The following is a 21,193-nucleotide window of genomic DNA, read 5'->3' as shown; positions in this document are numbered from 1 at the left end:
ACCTGTTCCTTTCCACAGAGGAGAGAGAAGCACGATTAGCTGTTACATTGCTTGTGTACTTTTCCAATATTCCTGCCTAGTGGGAAGGGAAAGGAGGGCTACCCAATATCAGGGTGGAAGATATTTACTGTCACTGCTACCATGCTGAAAAGTTAGTTCTTTTCTTAAAATTGAAAAACCACAGAATAATTATATGGCCTAACAGAGATTTTCAAACATAAATGCTAATGTGTTGTTACTCTGTTTACACATTTTGTTAGCTTCTATATATCAGAGGATTCCCTGTAAATTCCAGAATCTTAAATATTACAAATTCTCATGGGAGGTTGGTTTTATAGAGATGGATAATTTTTTTGGTTTTGGTAATGTGCTTATCTCTCTTGTTTTGTAATTATATAAATGTTGAAATTTCTACCTTAGGAGCCATAATTACATAGAATGTGATAAGACAGGTTTCTAGCTTTTTTTTTTTTTTTCCCCCAAATAGAAATGGAGTCTCACTGTCTTTCAGAGTCTGTTTTTGAACTCCTGGCTGCAAGCAATCCTCTCACCTTGGCCTCCTAAAGTGCTGGGAGTACAGGCATGAGCCACTGTGCCTGGCCTCTAGCTAATATTTTTTATATCAGACACCCAAAATACTTCAGTGGCAACCTACGTAATATTACTTTAGAAAGTTTGGTTCTGTTCATTGTTTTTTATTACAGCCTTTCTTGGTGAAATGATTTATTTACATGTTATTTAAAGTTTCTGTCCCCGTTAATTGTCGTGATGTCTAACTGAGGTGTTAAAAACTGATAAGCAGCAGGCTTTTCTATTTAATGCTGGAAGAACAAGCTGCTTGTGATGACCCAACAGGGACATGAGGAAGGTTTGTGAAAGGGGTGCATTCATCCAGCTCTAATCCTTGTTTTCAGAAAGGCAGTGTCTTTGAGTGTTCTCTAATTAGTGAATAGATATGGTTGTAAATTCTTGTAGACACCTCTTTTGTAGGACAGAGATGGTTTGCCTGGCTTGTCTAAATCTTTGTTTTACATTTCTTGTAAGTAAAAATGTAAGATGAATATTTAAAATAGGAAACATAAAAGTAATTTTAAAACATGTAATTAATGGTACTTTATCAATGTGGTCCAACATAGCATTTCTTTTTTAACATCCTCATAATTAGAAACTTGAATATTGTATTTCAGAAAACGGTGTCTACAAAATAAAATGTTTTTATTTTTTGTTTGCTTGCTTATTTTGCTGATTTCTTTGTATACATGAAATGTTTACTGCAATGAAATAAATTCTTTTTGGGTTTGGTAAAATTGCTTCTACCAGTCACCTAGGAAATATAAGCTAGGGAACAAGTCACTGATATTTAGTCATACCAAGAGGAAATATATTGCTTCAGTGAACTGAATATAAAACATGATCAGTGAAAACACCTGGAAATCAGAAAGAACTGATTTTAGTTATGCTTCTCTTTTTCAAAGAACTTAAGTGCTTAGCTATTATTGTTAGTGCTGGAGAAGTAAGTTGGCAGTGACATTTGAAATATGATAAATAAAAGCCTGCAGAATGTCTGCTTCTACTTGTAGCACTTGTCTGATTCCTTCTCCAGAAATTGCATAATGGAAACTGCCATAAAGTTAATGCCACTCTAATGTATCACCGTTACTTGTTTTAATAAATGCATTCTCTATTGCTTTGTAATGATAAAGGTATAGTTACTGGAACTGTCAAAGTTATAGAAAGAGAAGAATAGGAGCTTTTTGTCTTTATCACCTGTATTAATAACTGGAGATAATTACTGCAGAGCAGCTGGCTGTTGGTTTTAGGGAGCATCAATTGTTCTTCTTACCCAGCTGTTGACTAATAAGGATAGTCAACACATCTGTTTCAACAGCTGGTAATTAACAAAAGCCTAATTGCTGAAACTCTTTTAACATCCAATCTGTGAAAAAGAAGGGATGTAGAAGAATATTATTTACTTTGTGCTTTGCACTTTCTGAAACCAGTTTCTCTTTTTTCTCTCTCCTCACTTTTTTTTTTTTTCTTACTTTGAACACCACTGCCTTTGTATGAAGCATTGAATGGCAGGAGAACACAATATGGTAATCCAGAGCTTAACTTTTTCAGATCTTTGTTGGTGTTTCTTATTGCAACATTTCTTTGCTAACTTGCAAGATAAAATGGATCAAAAGCATTTTGAGTAGTTCCATACAACAGTTAAAATCCGCAGCAGTGTGCCCTAGGCTGTGCTGCTGTTGTCTGAAGCATCCAAAAGGAAACAGGGGATTCTTTTTTCTTACGCTTTTCACATGCTTAGATACTACTCCCAAATAATTTCCACATTCATATACAGAATTTTTGTTTAAATTACTGCATATGTGATTAACGTAAATGAAGTCAGCTTTAGCAAGGCCTCTTCCTGTGGTTAAAAACTATTTTAATTGTCATCTCTTAAAAACTTAAGTTTACTCATTTTAATGCCTATATGTCAACTTAAAGTATTTAAGAAAACTTTTAGCGTATTTGCGAAATCTTGCTTGGTTTATTTTACATTAAAATGTGATTTGGTCTTTTTAAAAAGTTTCTTTTAAATTAGATAACTTCAATAATTTCTTGTTGATTTTTATAATAAATGAATAAGATATTTGCCGGCTTGGACATGGACACCTGAATAAAACTGTTTCACAAATGAGAGATTTATAAATTAGTATTTCTTTTATTTATATACTTTTAGTACTTTAATCGTGAACTGTTTCAGTAAAAAAAAATCTTTCATATAGCCTTGATTATAAATCTTTATGTGTTTCTGCAGTTATAATTGTTTGCTAGATATGAATTAATGTGTACATGCCAAAAAATTTGCTAATTTTTCTCCAATTTAAAAAGTTTCCTTGTAAAACAAAATTGATGAAAAGGTTTTCTTTAAAAGTTTTTTTTTCAGTTTTCATGGCTGTTTTTTCAATAGTCATTTTCATATTCTTTTACACTTTTTTTATAGCCTATGCGCTTAAAAAACTTTTTGATGAATGAAAAATGTATTTGTATTAATTAAAGATAATATAATCATACTGATTTTCCTTTTAATACTTTCATAAAATTTTAGAATAATCTTATGGTTAATTTGCTAGACAATTATTCTGGTGCTTATTTGACTATCCGACAAGTCCTTAGCTAAAATGATAGACAAGTTCACTTGATTAAACCTGCTTCACTAACTTTTCATTTGGCAATATTTCTATGCAGGCAGTTCTTTAATTGATGTTGAAATGGTACAGAAGAAATTCTACCCAAGTGCTTGTCGTGGACTGAATTGCAGATTGCATAATTTCAAAATTTTTTGCTGGCAAGACAAGTTTGGTTCAGCATGTGTTCAGGTGATGAAGTGTACTATAGATGTAGTGAAAAAACATACACGATCCTGAACAAATAAACAAAATACTGCTTGCTAAAATTCTAACTAAATAAAAGGGCACTGGCATGTAGAGAAATGTTTACGACTCAAGTATAAAGGCAGGAAATATTGTCATTTTGAGAAATGTTTGCTTCTTGAGTTTAAATAAGAATTTAATTTTCTCTGTGTGCTCATGTTCTTAGGTAGTACCAGAGAGCTTAGTGAAAGGAGTGTATCATGCCATGAAAAAGGAGAGTGGACTTTTTTGAGGAACCCACATTCCATCTGATGTTTTCAGTGTTTTCTTGTGCATAATTTGTTTTTATTTCCTGAAATAAAAACAAATTAATAAAAACAAATTATGCACATTCCTGAGAAAAATAAAAACAAATTAATAAAAACAAATTATGCACATTCCTGAGAAAATGACCTGAAGAACCGTTGGTTTGGTAGATGAAAATTCAGTAATTTAACAGATATTTTCTGAAGACCATTAAATGCTATGTGATTAGTCTCTGTTCTAGACATTAAAAGTGGTAAATCTCATTAAAGGATGAAGAGACTACTAGTGAAACCAGTGAAATAGTCAGTGGTTTTTACATCTCAGTAAGAGTGGCTTTCAGAGGTGGAGTCAAGAAGTCTCAGTATTTAAGTAAAGTAATGGACATCTAACTAGCAACAGATTTAAGATTTTAGTATCTTTTGAGCTAGGGTTCATTCCACTTAAAAGTTACAAAGAAAAGATAAAGTCTCCACAGTCTAAATTAATGCACTAAGAAATCGTTCAAGACAAATATTTTAAATTGTAAAAGGCTTAAGTAAATTATAACAGACACTAAAAATAAAAATACAGAGTTGTAAAATAAATGACAGGAAATGGACAAGAGCTAAAAATTGGAGTAAACAGTGTTACCTCTGGAGTTAATCGCAGTAGTATATAGTAGCACATTTGAGATTGGAGAAGTTGGGAGAGTAGTTAATGCATAGATAGAGTCACTAGTAATCCAAAATCTAATTCTGGTTCTGCCACTAACCTTTCTATATAACCTTAAACACTGAGTGTTTAAATAGATCATTTCCTAGTGAATGGTTTTCCTACACCACGGATTTGTTTCCCTAAAGGATACACATTGTTAAAGGCAGTTGGGAGGAATATTTCAATTTCTATTTTTGAACATCTTATCAATTATATAATTAGTTATATATACCTTTTAAAGAGTGACACTATGGTAACCTGTAACTATATATATGTAAGTTAGAATATGTGGCAGTTATTGGATATCAGAGACTTATAACACACACCACTCAATTGAACCACATCAGCTGCTTTAGTGATTAAACTGCTTTAAATAGTTCTTATTTAAATAATTCTTACATAGTGTTTAATGTAGTGAGAGACCAGTGAGAGAACAGTGAGAGACCACTGTTTAGACAGGAAGGATATTGTCACACAGGTAATACCAAGCTTAAAAATGATAATATTGGAAATTTACCTTGTACTATTCTTAATCATTTAATCAAAATTCTTATCTAACCAATCTTTATATCTCCCAGTACACACTTTATTTTTTCTTTTCTTTCTTCTTCTTCTTATTTTTTTTTTGGAGACAAGGTGTCACTCTGTCACTCAGGCTGTGTGTAATCATGGCTCACTGCAACCTAGAACTCCTGGACTCAAGCAGTCCTCCTGCCTCAGGCTCCCGTGGAACTGAAACTACAGGTGTGCACCACCACGCCTGGCTAATTTTTGATTTTTTTTTTTTTTTTTTTTTTTTTGTGGAGACAGGCCCTCACTGTGTTGCCCAGTCTGATCTAAAACTTCTGGCCTCAAATGGTCCTCCTGCCTTGGCCTCCCAAAGTGTTGGGAATACTGGCGTGAGCCACCACACTCAACTCTCCCAGTATTTCTAAAAAAAAATGTTAAGAGAAAATATTATTATTAGAGTGATTATATCCAAAATTTTATTTTACTTTTCATATATTGTGATTTTAGACTAGAAGACACCACATTAAATACTTGAAAATGTCAATCTGAAACTTTTTTTGTTGTGTGCTTTTTTTAAAAAAACAAGGTTAGGTGCAGTGGCTCACACCTTAGTCTCAGTACTTTGGGAGGTCAAGGCAGGCAGATCACTTGAGCCCAGTAGTTCGAGACCAGCCTGGCCAATGCAGTGAAACCCCATCTCAACAAAAATTACAAAAATTAATTGGGTGTGGTGGCACGCACCTATAGTCCCAGCTACCCAGGAGGCTGAGGTTGCAGGATTGTTGAGCCCCAGTGGTCGAGGCTGCAGTGAGTTGAGATCGCACCACTACACTGCAGCCTGGGTGTCAGAGGGAGACCCTGTCTCAAAAGAAAAGAAAAAACAAGTCAGGAAAATTATTTAAATAAATAAATAAACCAAGCTAATCTACCAAATGTGAGAATTATAAACAGTGTCATCTATTTTTGATGGTTGCGATATGTGTTAACTTTCAACATAGACTTCTGCTTCCTGCAGTGTGGCAGGCAGATACTGCAGTGACCGTCTTGCTGCTAAACTGCGAGGTCCTAGATGAAACCGTTTCATCCATGCCAGCATTGCTGGTTTCACAAAAAGCATATGAAACGTCTAAAGATTTTACTTCACCAAAAAACGGGAGTTGAACCAGAGGCAACCCCCTTCCCCATGATAAGCACACAGAAGGGCCACAGCAGCCCTAAGAAAACACATCTAGAGGAATAGTTTGTATCATCATTTTGGTCCCAATCCTTGGTCAGCAGCAAGGCTAGGGATCTGAAACAGAAACTCCTGCATTAATTCAGGCCTCTTGAACTTTAGGAATTGTCTCCCTTGGCTCCCTGATGAAACAGATGCAAGTACTCCTTGGAAGAAGGCATCCCCAGTTTAGTCCAGCAGTATTCCCAAGATTATTATCAGGAAAATTTGATTTCAAAATTAAAGATCAATCAAGCACATCAGGAAGGAAACCATCATGAATGACAGCAGATACAACACAACAAAAACAAACAAATAATAAAATCATCTAAAGAATATAAGTAGCTATGTATGAAATGTTTAAATGATATTTAAATAAATACAGTATGAACCACAGCCCTGAGTAATCCACAGGTGCTTTTTAGGAAACACTAGGCAAATCTGGAGAAAAAAAGTTGCAAGTTCTTACAAAAAAAGACAAAAAAATTATTTAGAAATAAAACACTCTGCAAGACATTGACCATCAGGTTACACACAGCGAAAAAAATAATTCGTGGCTGGGCGCAGTGGCTCACACCTGTAATCCCAGCACTTTGGGAGGCTGAGGCTGGTGAATCACAAGCTCAAGAGATCAAGACTATCCTGGCCAACATGGTGAAACCCCATCTCTACTAAAAATACAAAAGTTAGCTGGGTGTGGTGGCACACGCCTGTAGTCCCAGCTACTTGGGAGGCTGATGCAGGAGAATGTTTGGACCCAGGAGTCAGAGGTTGCAGTGAGCCGAGATCGCGTTACCGCACTCCAGCCTGGTGACAGAGCGAGACTCTGTTTCAAAATAATAATAATAATAATAATTCATGCATTAGAAGACATATAAGTTGGAATATATCTAAAAAATTACCCATAATTCAACACAGATGGATGAATCAAATATTAGGAGATTTACAGTAAGATGGTTCAACAAGCATTTAATTGGACTCCGAAAAGGAGAGAATACAGGCCATCCAGGAAAAGCATCATTAGAACTGAAAATGACTGAGATTTTTCTAAAACTGATGGAAGATACCTATCCACAGCAAGATAAGAAATCTAAACCCAATCACACCATAATCAAATTGAGGAATGCTAACATGAAATAATTCTAAACATCTAGCATTCTAACATAAAATTATAAAAGTAGCCAGCCAAAGGAAAAATACAGATTCCTTTCAAATGAGCAACAATTAGACTTGAACATGACCTCTCCATAGAACAGTGGAAGTCAGGAGACATTAGAATAATGCTTTAAATGTACTAAAAGAAAATAACTGCCTGTTTAAAATTATATACCAGCGTGAATATCCCTCAAGAATGAATATGAAATAAAGACATTTTCAGACAACTAAAAACTGAATTTTTACAATTTCAGAATTGTAGTAAAGAAACTTTCAGGAGCTGTTGTTTAGACACAGGTACATGGTTCTATAAGGAACCTCCCAACCAGGAAGGAATCGGAACACAGAAGAAAAGTGACTGATAGAAGTGAATATTAGTTCAACAAAATAATAATATTTTGGGGGGGGTTAAAACTATGTAAAAAGAATTAAAATACATTTATAAAATAGCAAATAAATTAGGAGGCAAGTAAATAGAGTTAAAGGATTTTAAGTTCCTCTTATTGTCCAAGAGTATTAATATTAAATTTTCTATGAGCCAAGCTACATCTTGTAATTTCTGAGATAACCATTAAAAGAATAGAAAATGAAAGTATGGCATTCAGAAGTAAATAGGGAGAAATGGGATGATAATAAATGAATCAATTCAAAAGTTAGCATAAAGAGGTTTTATTTTAAAAATATAACATAGAACTAGTGAGGAAAGTAGAAAGCATACAAGAAGATGATAGATTTAAAGCCAAATTTATTGGAAATTTCTTTAAATGTCAAAGCACCAAATGTTCCACTTAAAAACAAAGATTGTTTAACTGGAGAAAATATGCTGTTTACAAGAGTCACATCTAAACCTAGGCATATAAAATAGATTGAAATTTAAAAAATATAAAAACATATCAGAAAAACACTGTTCAAAAGAATGCTGTTATAGCTATATTAACATCAAATGCAATTTGAAGCTATGAGGTCTTAACATTTTGTTTATTTTGCATTATATTTAATAGCTGAAGTCGTGTCTCCCTGATCCTGTTGCAATGCAATGATACTACACAACACATGATTTCTCTCATATAACCACTGTGAATTTCTTTTTTCCTCGTTCTACCATTATTTACTCTAAAGAACCTGTTCTAGAACAGCGTGTATTTTAGATATTTTCTTTCATGTAGAAACATGTTCATTCTAGACAGGCCAAGCGTATTGAAAATGTGCTCAGTTTTTCCATTTCTCATGTTTTCAGGTATCTGACAACTAACCAAAAGCTTGTAAAGATCACCAGAGATTCTGGGCTCTATGTAAACCTGTGGCCACTCTAGTTTTCTGTGGTTGGTAAACTATGGCCTCTAGACCAGCTGCCTGTTTTTGTAAATAAAATTTTATTGGAACACAGCCACATCTGTTCATTTACATATTGTCTATGACTACTTTCTTGTTACAATAGCAGTTGATTCCTTGTCCCAGAGACTGTGTGGCCCACAAGCCTAAAATACTTATTTTATCATCCTTAATAACTCCTAGTCTAGACTACCACATGGCTTGAACTTATAGTTTAAGCTAAGTCCTTTCTCACCTTATTCGCCGGTCACTTAGTACAGTGCTGTTCCTTACAGACATCAGTTACTTCATAATAATATCACATCAAAGGTTCAATTGTGCCTCTTATATAGCTTACATATTCACTTTGATATGGCTATATGAGATAATAAGTTACCTCTTTTTATCATTACATAATAATCCTGTGAGATGGATATTATCACTTTCATGCTACCAATGAGAAAATTTAGGTTCAGAAGCCTTAACTTGTTCAGTCCTCAAGCTGATTGCTGGTAGCCTAACCCAAGCTTGCTTAACTCCAGAGACCTTGCTCTTAACCACCTCATGGTATTACGTACTATCATCTCACATGAATGTGGAAGCTCTTTGGAAATGTGAAATACTAATCTGTTTTAATTGTGGCATCATAATATGTAATACTATACTTCAACAATATCTACCAAGTATCTGGTATGTGCTGAGCACGGCATTCATGTTTTGGGACTACTATGTAGTCCCTACCTTGATATGTATGTATGTAAATAACTGTGATGTAAGATAGGTTGAGATAGCTGTCATAAAAAAAAAAAAGGCTTTAAAAATCACTAAGGCAAAAACAACCCAAAGGTTTATCACTGGAATGGAATAGATAAATAAATAGTGGTATATTTATGCTCATTATATACTGTACAGCAGTTATAATTGTATACAATAAGGAACAAGAAACAATGTGGATGAATCTCACCAGATTAATGTTGAGCAAAAAAAAGAAACAGAAAAGAATATATATTATATTCTTCTATTGATATAAAGTTCAATAACAGGCACTACTGATCTATGATAGTAGAAGTCAAGATGATGGTTACCTTTAGGGAAGGTGAAGATTAGGTAGAGGCATGAGGATGTTTGAGGGTGATGGAAATAATTGTATTTGTTTGTATAGTTTTCTTGTTAAACAGGTGTGTTCACTTTATGAAAATTCATTGAGCCCTGAACTTTTCTTTTTGTATATTATAATAAAACATTCATGTAAAACAAAATAAAATTTAAAAAATATTACTAAGGATTTTGCAGGTGAAAAAGTTTCTGGAGTGGGGAAGATAATCAAGAAAGGACTTTATGTAAGAAGTAATAATTAAAATGGGCCTTGAAGGATTGATGTAGATTTGATAGCATGGCATAGATTTGATGTTCTAGATGGAGGGAATATTACAATTAGGCAGAATTTATGGCAGATCCTTGGCTAAAGTGAATGTGAAGGAATAAAAGAGAGTTCAATGCCACATTGTGGAAGGCCTTAAATGCCAGCATGAATGGTTTATGCTAATTTAAATATTATCAAATATTTAATACACATCTTTATTTGTACCATGTATAAAAGCATGCATATGTGTATAGTTCCAACTCTCAAGGAGCTCATAGTTTAAAAAGGAATATAAGTATTAATGTATTTTAATAGTATTAATCATTTAAATATAAATATTAATATAAATATTGAAACAAATAGCAATAGCAAAAAAAGAACTCCATAAAGAAAATGAGAAGATATGCCTAAAGTTGTCTCAAGTTTTCCAGCTTCTAGAAGCTATCCATGTTCCTTGGCTTGTGGGCCCCTTTCATCTTCAAGGTCAGCAATGGCCAGTTTAATCTTTCCTACACTGCTATCTCTCTGGTTCTTATTCTTTGCCTCCCTCTTCCACTTAAAAGGATACTTGTGACTACGTTGGGCTTACCTAGATAATCCAGGATAGTCTTCATCTCAAGGTCACCTGATTAGCAACTTTAATTCCACCTGTAACCTTAATTCTCCTCTTTTCATATAACCTAACATATTCACAGGTTCTGGGGAATAGGATGTGGCCTCTTTGGGAGACATTCTGCCTATTATGCCCAAAATAAGAACTCCTCCCAGATTACATGTGGGCATGAGACCACAGGTAGGATCAAGTAACAACATCTGGTTGGAGTGAGGGATTGGGAAACAAGGCATTTCCTAAAACACCTTAGTTTAAAAGGCTTTTTTACTAGGCTGTTTTATCCCATAAACATAGTGCCTCAAGGCTACGGGCTTTCAAAGGCCTGCAACAATGCGGGGGAGTCAAATATAAGTTAAAAACTAACCAAACCCAGTATTTCTGCAACAAAATGTAAATATTTACAATTAGTGAGATAAAGGAAGACCATAAATAGCTTTACATCAGTTTACCTAGGTTTTACATGAATTGATTTCAGTGCCAAAAATTTTTTTAAAGTTCTTTTTTGTTTTCAGAAATGTTGGGGTTTTTGTATTGTGAATAAAGGATTATTAACCTATAATTTTAATGACTTTATTAAAAATCAAATCTGACATAATCTTTAATAATACCCATAATACACATGAAAAGACAAGTTGACTTCTCCCAATTTAGTGAATGACATATTTTCATAATAGGCCATCCATGATCAGTAGTCCAAACGTTTCCTAAAAGCATGGAACTAATTTATACACCTACCCAAAATGTGAGAGATTTCTAGTAATTTCACATCGTAGCCAGTATATCCTACTATTGTTAGTCATTGTAATTTTACCTCTTCAATTGTGGATGAAGTGACAGCATATTGGGATTTAAATCTTATGTCCCGGAAAACTAGTGATGTTGAGCATGTGTATCATGTTTGTCAGCCATGTAGATGTCTTCCCTTGTGAAATATCTCTTCATGTCTTTTCTTTCATTACTTCGAATATTCCATCTTACTGCCTCTGGCCTCCATGGTTTCTTATAAGAAATTCACTGTTAATCTTATGGAGAATCCCTTTTAAATAATGAATCATTTATCTTTCACTGCTTCAAGGTTTCTTCTTTGTTTTTGCTGATATAGAAGCACAATTACATGTTTATGCCTCTGTATCTTAGTATTTAGTGTTTTGAAAAAGCCAAAGTGATACAATACTTTGGAGGGTATAAATTTAGGCAGACACCAAATCCAAGTAAACAGGCAGAGGTCTGGATTCAAGATTAAGCCAAGTACTAGGAAACAAGCACAGAATGGAACTCAGGCTAGTTGACTAAGAATAGTGTCTTAAAAACACACTTGCAAAACAGGCAGAAGAACACTTGCTGAATCATTGCTAGATCCAGTAGAGAGAGATTTTTTTTCCTCTACCTTACCTGCATGTGTGTAAATGGATAAATGCTTGGAAGCTTGTGCCACCCCTGCCCCCAAAATAGAATAGGCTTCTTTGGGAGTTAGTTATTGCAGTAGAGAGAAATCCTCATCATCATTATTCCTTAAAAATAGATTATATACTATTACTAATATTTCTGAGAATGGTAATACTACTTTTTTGCCAGGTGTCTGTAAAGTTGAGGGAAACACCACAGATGACCTTTTGTCATTAAATGGACTAACATCCAAAAACTATATATGTGCCTCCAAGAAAGGCTTGGATGGCATCTTAAACTGTGTGAGTTATGTTTAAAAAAGTAATTCTTATACCAATTTATTTAAATCAAATTAGGTAATATAATTCATTGATAAAAATTAGCACAGATTTTTTTTTAAAGCACCAAATTTTGCCTAGTATTTATAACATAGCAGTTAAAAGGAGAAACTTGGGCCATAATTCCTGAGTTCAAACCCTTGTTCCACCATTGATTAACTGGCTGACAAGTAAGTGATGTAACATTTTCCTCATCTTTATAATAGAATAGTAATAGTAGCTACTATACAACATCTTGTGAGAAATGATATATGAATATAGAATGCACTTAGAATAGTGTCTGGCATGTCTTCCTATTTTGCTGTGTCTATGTATAACTGTATATTGTTAGGACTTGAAAGAAGACCAGAATTTGCCCCCTCATTAACAGACAATCTGCGTAGTTAATAATCTCTCTCTTATTTTCCTCTCTTCTGAAACGGTAGAAATAGCATTTATTCATTCAATGAAAGTATTCAAGCTCCTACTATCTCAAATTAGATAATATAGTACAAGTCTTATACATCACACATCACTATACATATTTAAAGTATTATAAATTCTGGTATTGGTGTTCATGATAAAGAGAATCCAACCTAAACTATACTTAATAAAAAATATCCATTAAAATCAAGTCTTTAAAATGTATTCTGTTTTCACAAGTGATCACTGAAATCCTATGACACATAGTAAAAGGGGATTCTTGAGGAATACAACATTTTGTATACAGTCATGCGTTACTTACAGTGGGGATCCACTGTATGTATCCTTAGGTGATTTCATATACTAACCTAGGTAGTATAGCCTACTACAAACCTAGGTAGAATAGCCTACCTAGGTTATATGGTGTAGCCTATTGCTCCTGGGCTACAAACCTGTACAACATATTCAGCTGTGCCACAACAGCAAGTATTTATGTATCTAAACATATCTATACATAGAAAAAGTACAGTAAAAATATAGTGTTATATTTTTATGGAACTATAGTCATATATGTGGTCCGTTGTTGACCAAAGCGTTATTATTCTGTATGTGACTGTACTAATTTTGTTGGGAAGGAAAATTACATGATTTGTGACAAAGAACAAGAAAACTCTCCTACTTACCTTGGTCAACAAAGACTTTCTGGTGAAGATAGAATCATGAGGAAGACTGTAAACAGCAAGACCTCTCAGGGACTTGGACATCTTTCATTATGTGTAAAGGTTTTCATGGTACCAGCCAGATCTACACTAGATTTTATTTTCTTTACTTGTTTTGCAGCACGTCTCCTGCTTCTTCATCTGCTGAGTGATCCAGCTAGTTCACTTATTAAAGCATTTACTATGTCCCAGGCACTGTTGTGTTTTACAGATTTTAACTTAGTTCTTCCTAACATCAGCCCTCTAAGATATAAAGTGCAGTTACTCCACTTTGTAGGTGAGGAAATTGAGGCATATGAAGATTTGCTAACTTGCCAAGATAGGACAGTTTGTAAGTGGTGAAGCCAGGATGTGACCCCAGCCTTTCTGGTTCCATAGACTATGCTTTTAATCACCATGGCTGCACTGTCTTTCTGGCATATGTCTCTCTCCCCTGCCTTTCTCTCCTCCATGGCTTCTGCTCACTGCCCATGAATCCGTTTCTGCCTGTGAATGTTCTGAGTTCTGCTTCCACCACAAACTCTTCTTCTCACTCTCATCTACCACAAACTCTTCTTCTCTCTCTCATCATGTCAGACTATCTCATATATCACTTGACAGTGTATATATGACTACTTTTGACTGAGGAACCTCATTATCTCTGGTCTGATAAACAGAGAGACATGACATCAGGACAAGATAGAACAACCTCTAAGGAATCAGCTGTAGGGAACAATACACTATGGTAATACACAATGGTAAGCAATCCAAGCCTTCCTGTGAAGTGGAGGTTTAATTGAAACCTGGTCATTTTTATCCTTGTGAAAACAGCTTTTAACTTTTTGGGTATCCTTACACAAGTTATTTAGTTATGTTTCTTTTCTACTAGATTCTTAACCTTCTTCTGAGGTTAAAAATTAAAATCCTGGTAGGTCTGTAGTCATGTTCTTTGAACAATCGTCTAACTTGATGTATTGTTTGAAGATATACCATTATATATTTTATGGATGTGTTTAATAGTGCTAGCTCAATCATATATATTTATGGTTACTCTGGAAATAACTCTATTAAAATAACTAACACACATATTAAATTATACGATATTGAAATGTGGTCTTGTATGGTAAAATAAGCAACGTTTTCTGAATACTTGTTAGTTCCAACTTCCTTTCTAACCAGCTATGAAACCTTGCACAATTTCCAAATGTTTCCCTGAACATGTTGTATTAGCAACAATTTCTTCCTCTATAAAACTAAGGTTCCGTATTACCTCTGAGATCCTTTCCAAGTCTAAAATTATTTGCTTCTGTGATTTAATTTGTACTGTATGCTTCTTTATTTAGCAGATATCACACATAACATCAAATGTCTCTGTTCTAAGATAAAAACCAATTTCTATTCATGGTCTTGAAGTTACCAAAATAAGGCTTAACTGTATCAGACTATAACTATTAAAAACACATTTAAACCAAACATAACAAGATCTCAAGGAGAGATAAAAGTGGTTTATCCACAATAGTGGTTAAGAATAGTGCTTAGTGATGTGAACAGTGGAGTCTTTTCTTTGTCATTCTGAGTTACTAAATTAAACTCTAATGAAACAGTGTAGTTCATTTCTGATACAGTGCCAGTACAAATGGCTGTCCTATTTAGATGGCATTAGTCAAGACTGATATCAAGATAGGTAACTATAAGACTAGCTTAACGTTACTTAACCAACCCATTTTTCAGTCACGGAAGGTATAAAATACACTGTGATTATTCTGTGGACTTTCATTATTGTCATTAACTCTGTTATCAAATCATCGTTTGATTCCATTGTGACACCTGGAATTAAGTAATTTATATATAATGTGTACAGTGGTGTAAAAAGAAAATATGTATTTTGGAACAAACAGGTCTGAATTTCTATTTGAGTTCACTAGCTCTGTTATAATTAGAAATTACTTAAGCTTTGTAAACCTATGTTTTATATCTTGCAAAATAGGGATAATAGGAACTACCTCATAGGTTGGTTATGAGAATAGACTATAGTAATGTATTTTAAACACTTGAAAGAATGCCTAACTCATAGTAGGTGGTCAAAAAGTGGCATTGATTTGTAGTTAAGCATGGATGCTTTAAAGTGATATCATTATAGACAGAAAGTTTGGGAGTTTTTAAATAAAGTATATGTTTATTTATATATAACTTTATATATCTATATGTAGATATATAGATGTATAAAGTGTAAATACACACTTACCACAGGACTCAGCAATTTCACTCTTAGGTATTTACCCAAGAGAAACAAAGTTATATTTCCACGGAAATGACCTATATATAGATATTTACAGCAGCTTTATTAGTAATTGCCAAAGAACTAGAAATCAGCCAAATGTCTAACAGGTAAGTGGATATACAGTTTGTGAGACATTCATACAATTGAATACTACTCAGTGATATAAAAGAATAAACTACCAATACATGAAATAATGTGGATGAATCTCAGAAAATTATGTTTAGGTAAAAGAAGCTAGACTCAAAAGACTGCATACTGTATGATTCCATTTATATGACTTTCCTAAAAAGGAAAAACTATAGGGACAAAAATCACATCACTGATTGCCAGAGGCTGGGTGTGAAAAGAAGGCATTGACTCCAGTGTTGCACAAGGACCATTTGGGGGTAACAAGAATATTCTGTGTCAAGCCTGGATAACTTTGTCAAAATTTACAGAACTATGTAGTGAAAATGGGTAAATCTTTACCTTGTACAAATTATGACTCAATAAGTCTGATATTGAAAAGTCCATGTGTGTACTTACTTGCATATATGTTTACTTTGATAAAATTTTACTTAAAATATGACTATAAGAAGAAAAAGTGTTATACTTGTGTAAAATGTTTATACTATAGTAAAAGTATAAACTATTCTTGTAAATAATGAACCCAAATTCATAAAAGTGTTTTTCTTTGGGGCTAGGAAGGAAGAAAGGGATGTGACTGATGAGTGTGATACGTGGAATGGGGTAGGGATTTTTTTTTTCTTTTTTAGAAACAGGGTCTCACTTTGTTGACCAGGCTGGAGTGGAGTGGTGCGATCCTAGCTCACTGAAGCCTTGAATTCCTGGTCTCAAGCAATCCTCCTGCCTCAGCCTTCTGAGTAGCTGGGACTATAGGTGCATGCCACCACACCCAGCTAATTTTTAAACTTTTTGTAGAGACGATGTCTTGCTATGTTGCCCAGGCTGGTCTCAACCTCCTGGGCTGAAGTAATCCTCCCACCTTAGCTTCCCAAAGCACTGGGAAATGAGACATGAGCTACCATATAGGCATAAGCCACTGTACCTGGCTGAATTTTTTTTTTTTTTTTTTTGTGAAGCAAAATAGCAATTTTTGAAAAAAAAATTAAAGCAAGGTGTGTATAACAGTGTGTATAAAGCGCTGTCAATTTTGTAAATAGGGATAATTTATTTGCAAGTGTCTATATATGCTTATATATGTACAAACTATCTCTGAAAGAAGGTACAACAGACAGATAACTAGTAATCTCAGGAGAAGGGATTTGTAGTACTGAGGGTAGGAGGTGGGAGATTTACTTTATATTGTATATTCTCTTACACTGAGTTTTGTTAGTTTTTGTTTAATGCATGCATTTATTTTTGCAAGTATACACATAAATGAATACATGCAGTTTTTATAAAAGTAATTGTCAGAAATATGGGAATAGGATGCCAGAAAGAAAGACAGGAAAAATATCTTGTTTGTTATTTCCTTGATATTTTTGATATGACATTTATTTTTGACGTATAGTATGATAGGATTATATGATATAAATATCAATCTAGGAAATACTATAGAAGTAAATAGCACATTTAAATTGGTTGAATATTTCAACAGTGCATGCAACAGATACCCAACTCAAACTAGCCTAAGTCACCCTCCATCTTACCCCCCGACAAAGGATTTTATCTATCCTGGAAGTCCAGGAAGCAGATCTGGATCTGTTTTCTGGCATACGTGAATCCAAGAGTAGAAATGATATCGTCAGGACTCGATTTTCTTCTGGGGCTAGTGGGATGCAGTACTTCAATTAGACAACCTGGATCTTATACCTGAGGTGATGGGGGATGAAATTCACTCTAGCCACAGAGACTGAACAAGATCACTGTAGCATAGGGTAAAGTATTTCCCAAAAAAGAAATGCTGCCAGATAAGCATATATGTGATAAAGTAAGGATATTGTAAAGCCAGAAAGTTTATAGTAGCTTTGAACATAATCACTAGGGCCTAGGAAGAAAATTCGATGCTGGGAATTAAGAAATTGAGTGAACTGTTATAAAACAACACCAAGTCTTCATGGTCAACTAAATGTGGGAGGAGAAAGTGAAATTTTCAATAATACCTTAAGCATGGGAATTTAAACTTATCACAGTCCCATTTTCATTATGAAAAATTCTAGGCCGGGTGCGGTGGCTCAAGCCTGTAATCCCAGCACTTTGGGAGGCCAAAACGGGTGGATCACGAGGTCAGGAGATCGAGACCATCCTGGCTAACACGGTGAAACCGTGAAACGCCGTCTCTACTAAAAAATACAAAAAACTAGCCGGGCGAGGTGGTGGGCGCCTGTAGTCCCAGCTACTCAGGAGGCTGAGGCAGGAGAATGGCGTGAACCCGAGAGGCGGAGCTTGCAGTGAGCTGAGATCCGCCACTGCACTCCAGCCTGGGCCACAGAGCGAGACTCCGTCTCAAAAAAAAAAAAAAAAAAAAAAAGAAAAAGAAAAATTCTAGGCAAAAACTACATTTTAGTGTTTTCCTACAATAATTTTTGTTTTGTTGGTTGGTTTTGGTTTTGATTTCTGTGCACAGGTACCAAGTAAAAGACTTCAAAACAATCATTTTATTTCAGCATTTGTATAGATGTAGCACTGGCACATATTTATTTAGTAAAATCTATATTACCTGTTCAGTATTTGATATTCCTTAAATGCACGTTTGAAGTCTGAAGTTTTTAAAGTTGAATGTGATATGTGTGATTCTTTTTGACCTGCCATTAGTCACAGTGGGTATCTGTGTCTTCCAAGTTACCATTTTAATCACATTTTATGGTATACTGAAAATTGGAAAAGCTTTCATTCTTTGACATTAAGAATCAGCCATCTATTTTTACTTTAGATGCTTTTCCCTAATTTTTTAGAATGTTTTATCTCTAATTATGGACTATGGCATGTTAAAGCAAGCTTTCAAACATCTTAAATTTAGCTATAAGGTAACACTTGGATAGAATTTACCAGTTCAGAGAACAAATTAATCTTAATGCTAAAACTTATATGCAAAGGTCCGAACTGCTGCATGTTTTTAAAATTATCTATTATTAAAATAGAAAAGTGGCACTCTGTAAAGTTCACTTTTATTATGTTGATTAATTTTCCTATAATCAGGATTTTACAATTTTTCATATGACTTCTTACACAATAAAACAATTCCAGTGAAATTATGTGAATTCAGCAAAATTCTGAACCTGTGGCTCCAAACTTCTATTACTTTTTAATTGTTGGTGGTTTTCCTACTTTGTGAGGTTTGTGACAACAATTTGCTCTGCGTTACCTTTCAAACACCACTTAAAGCAAAGTGAAAGATAACCATTTTATGAAAATTTAACTTTGAATAAACAATACTAAAATCTGACTTACCAGTGCCAGATTTTCAGTTATGTTGAAAACTGTTTTTGGTGTTGTTTGAAATCCAATAGGAATGATGGTGGGAGCGTGGCAAATTCTTTTTAAATTACTATGTTGAACCTCATTGAAAAAAACTGATTACCTGTTCTTTAAAACTGAAATATTATAGCAGGATGGAACAATAATGCTCCTTTAATAAAGTATCACTAGCATTTAGGGTTGCTGCCATTCTCCCCTTTCAGAATTTGTTTTTTTCCCACAGAGAAGGAATTGAAAAGGTTAAGTCATACTGTAAGAATCAGTTTTTAGCCTGCTGTATTTTTTTCACATTCAGTATGAAAGATGGCTTGACAACATATTTAGAATTTTCTGAGTTTTACTGTTAATAAAGTTAAAAGAAAATCTAGTATGATCAGGCAGTGGAGCCACATTAAATTTGTATGTGAAACACACATTGTACTTATCTCTACTGTAGATATTGCTCTGAAACCCATGTTCCACTTTCTGAATTCTCTGTATAAAGTTAAACATTGCAGAAGGGCATATATCTGATGATACAGATAAATAAGGTTGAAGTTTAGTAATGAGCAAGGTTGCTAAATTTAATATGTTCAAGTTTTTAGTATTTGTATTATTAATGCCTTTAGACTATTTTCTGGTAACTTATGAGACTCTACTGAAAACATTCATAGGTTTGGTTTTTTTTAACTGTCAGTAATTTAAGACTACTGTTCTTACTGTAGTACTCTATTTTATCACACTAAAATGAATACTGAATTTCTTAAAATATTAATTGCTTGCAGGCAAAGTTGTTATCTATGCAACAAGCCAGAGAAACTGCAGTTCAACAGTACAAAAAACTGGAAGAGGAAATCCAGACCCTTCGAGTTTACTACAGGTAAAATTCTTTTCAGCCTGGGGTTAAGTAAATATTGTTAGTTTGGGAAATGTTTCTACCTGATTTTACAATAGTGAATAAGGAAATACCTCAATGAAATTAAATATTATGCACTTAAAGCATTTTTATAACTAAAAAAAGATTCAGGCTTACAATATTTCTTATTCTACCTCTTCTCTTTCCTATATTTGGTCAAGTTTAAATTTCTACTCTCGTCATAACTATGAAATTTACATAATCCATTACCATGTGTCTAAATGAAGCCTGGATAGCTGTTGAGCTATTTGTCCATCTAAATACCACCTCTAAAACAATTGTAAATGTAAAATATACATATATTTATATTTATATGTATAAATGTAATATATATTTAAATATATATTTTTAAAACAGCACATGCATAGTAATAATAATCTTTCATGTATTTTAATATGACAGAGTTATTAATTTATGTTACAGGAGTATTCACAACTACTCCTGTAACATTAATAAGGTAGGTATTTTTTAATGAAAATGAATAGAAATGTCAGAATGTATCTCTTATAGTAATGGTAAACTTTTGTTTCAGGTTTGTATGTGAGAAACAGAGAAAAGATTGTGTATTGGGTTATGTGTAAAACATATATTCTTACAGTGGATCATGGTAGAAAACATTGAAAAAACACACCAATGTACAATGCTATGTATATTCTTTCATTACTAAGTTTAAAAAAATCCTCAAGTCTGAAATGTAGAAATTCACTAAGGGGGCTGTTAAATTTTTGAAATATTTTTGTTTTAATTTGGACCTTTTCTGAGAATAAAGTTAAAATGCATAAAATACAATTAAATCAAAATGTTTAATTGAAATACAGTTAAGAAAATATTGTGTCATGATATATCATGATATACATGCATCATTATTAATGGATAAAATAACTAGATCTAGCAGTAAGTCCATTAACAACTTTAATTTCAAGCCAGTGATGACTGTAAGTGGTATTTTTGGATAACTGCAAATGCTGAAATGTGACATGAAAATACCAGTGATTTCTATGGGTGCAAACTCTCAAGAACCACTGATAGTACTACTGCAATTTCTTGCTCATGTTCATAATTGTAGGAAATACTGTAGTTCCATGAGAGTTGGTGAAAATAAAGGTGTAATTCTTTCCCATCCCCAGGTTAAGCCCTCCTGCTTTGGAGCAATGTTATTAACATCTGTAGTAGTTGGCTATTGTTATGAGTTGAATTATGCCCCCCAAAAGGGTTATGCTGATGTCCTAACCCCTGCTATCTCAGAA

General features: G+C 33.8%; 1 protein-coding gene across 10 annotated transcripts in view; it reads left to right on the top strand.

Moving 5' to 3' along the window:
- The window catches only part of MIPOL1 (mirror-image polydactyly 1), a 404,420-nt gene that overhangs the window by 212,261 nt on the left and 170,966 nt on the right, over window positions 1–21,193 (top strand). For all 10 annotated transcript variants that reach the window (XM_050798634.1, XM_050798627.1, XM_050798636.1 and 7 more), the window contains one exon: window positions 19,816–19,910. In XM_050798634.1, the coding sequence (XP_050654591.1) occupies window positions 19,816–19,910 (95 nt within the window). The remainder of the gene's footprint in view (window positions 1–19,815; window positions 19,911–21,193) is intronic.

This window comes from Macaca thibetana, chromosome 7, assembly GCF_024542745.1.
Source record: "Macaca thibetana thibetana isolate TM-01 chromosome 7, ASM2454274v1, whole genome shotgun sequence".
Taxonomy (NCBI): Eukaryota; Metazoa; Chordata; class Mammalia; order Primates; family Cercopithecidae; genus Macaca; species Macaca thibetana.
The sequence above is the reverse complement of the archived record's forward strand: the minus strand, read 5'-3'. Positions and strand labels throughout refer to the sequence as shown.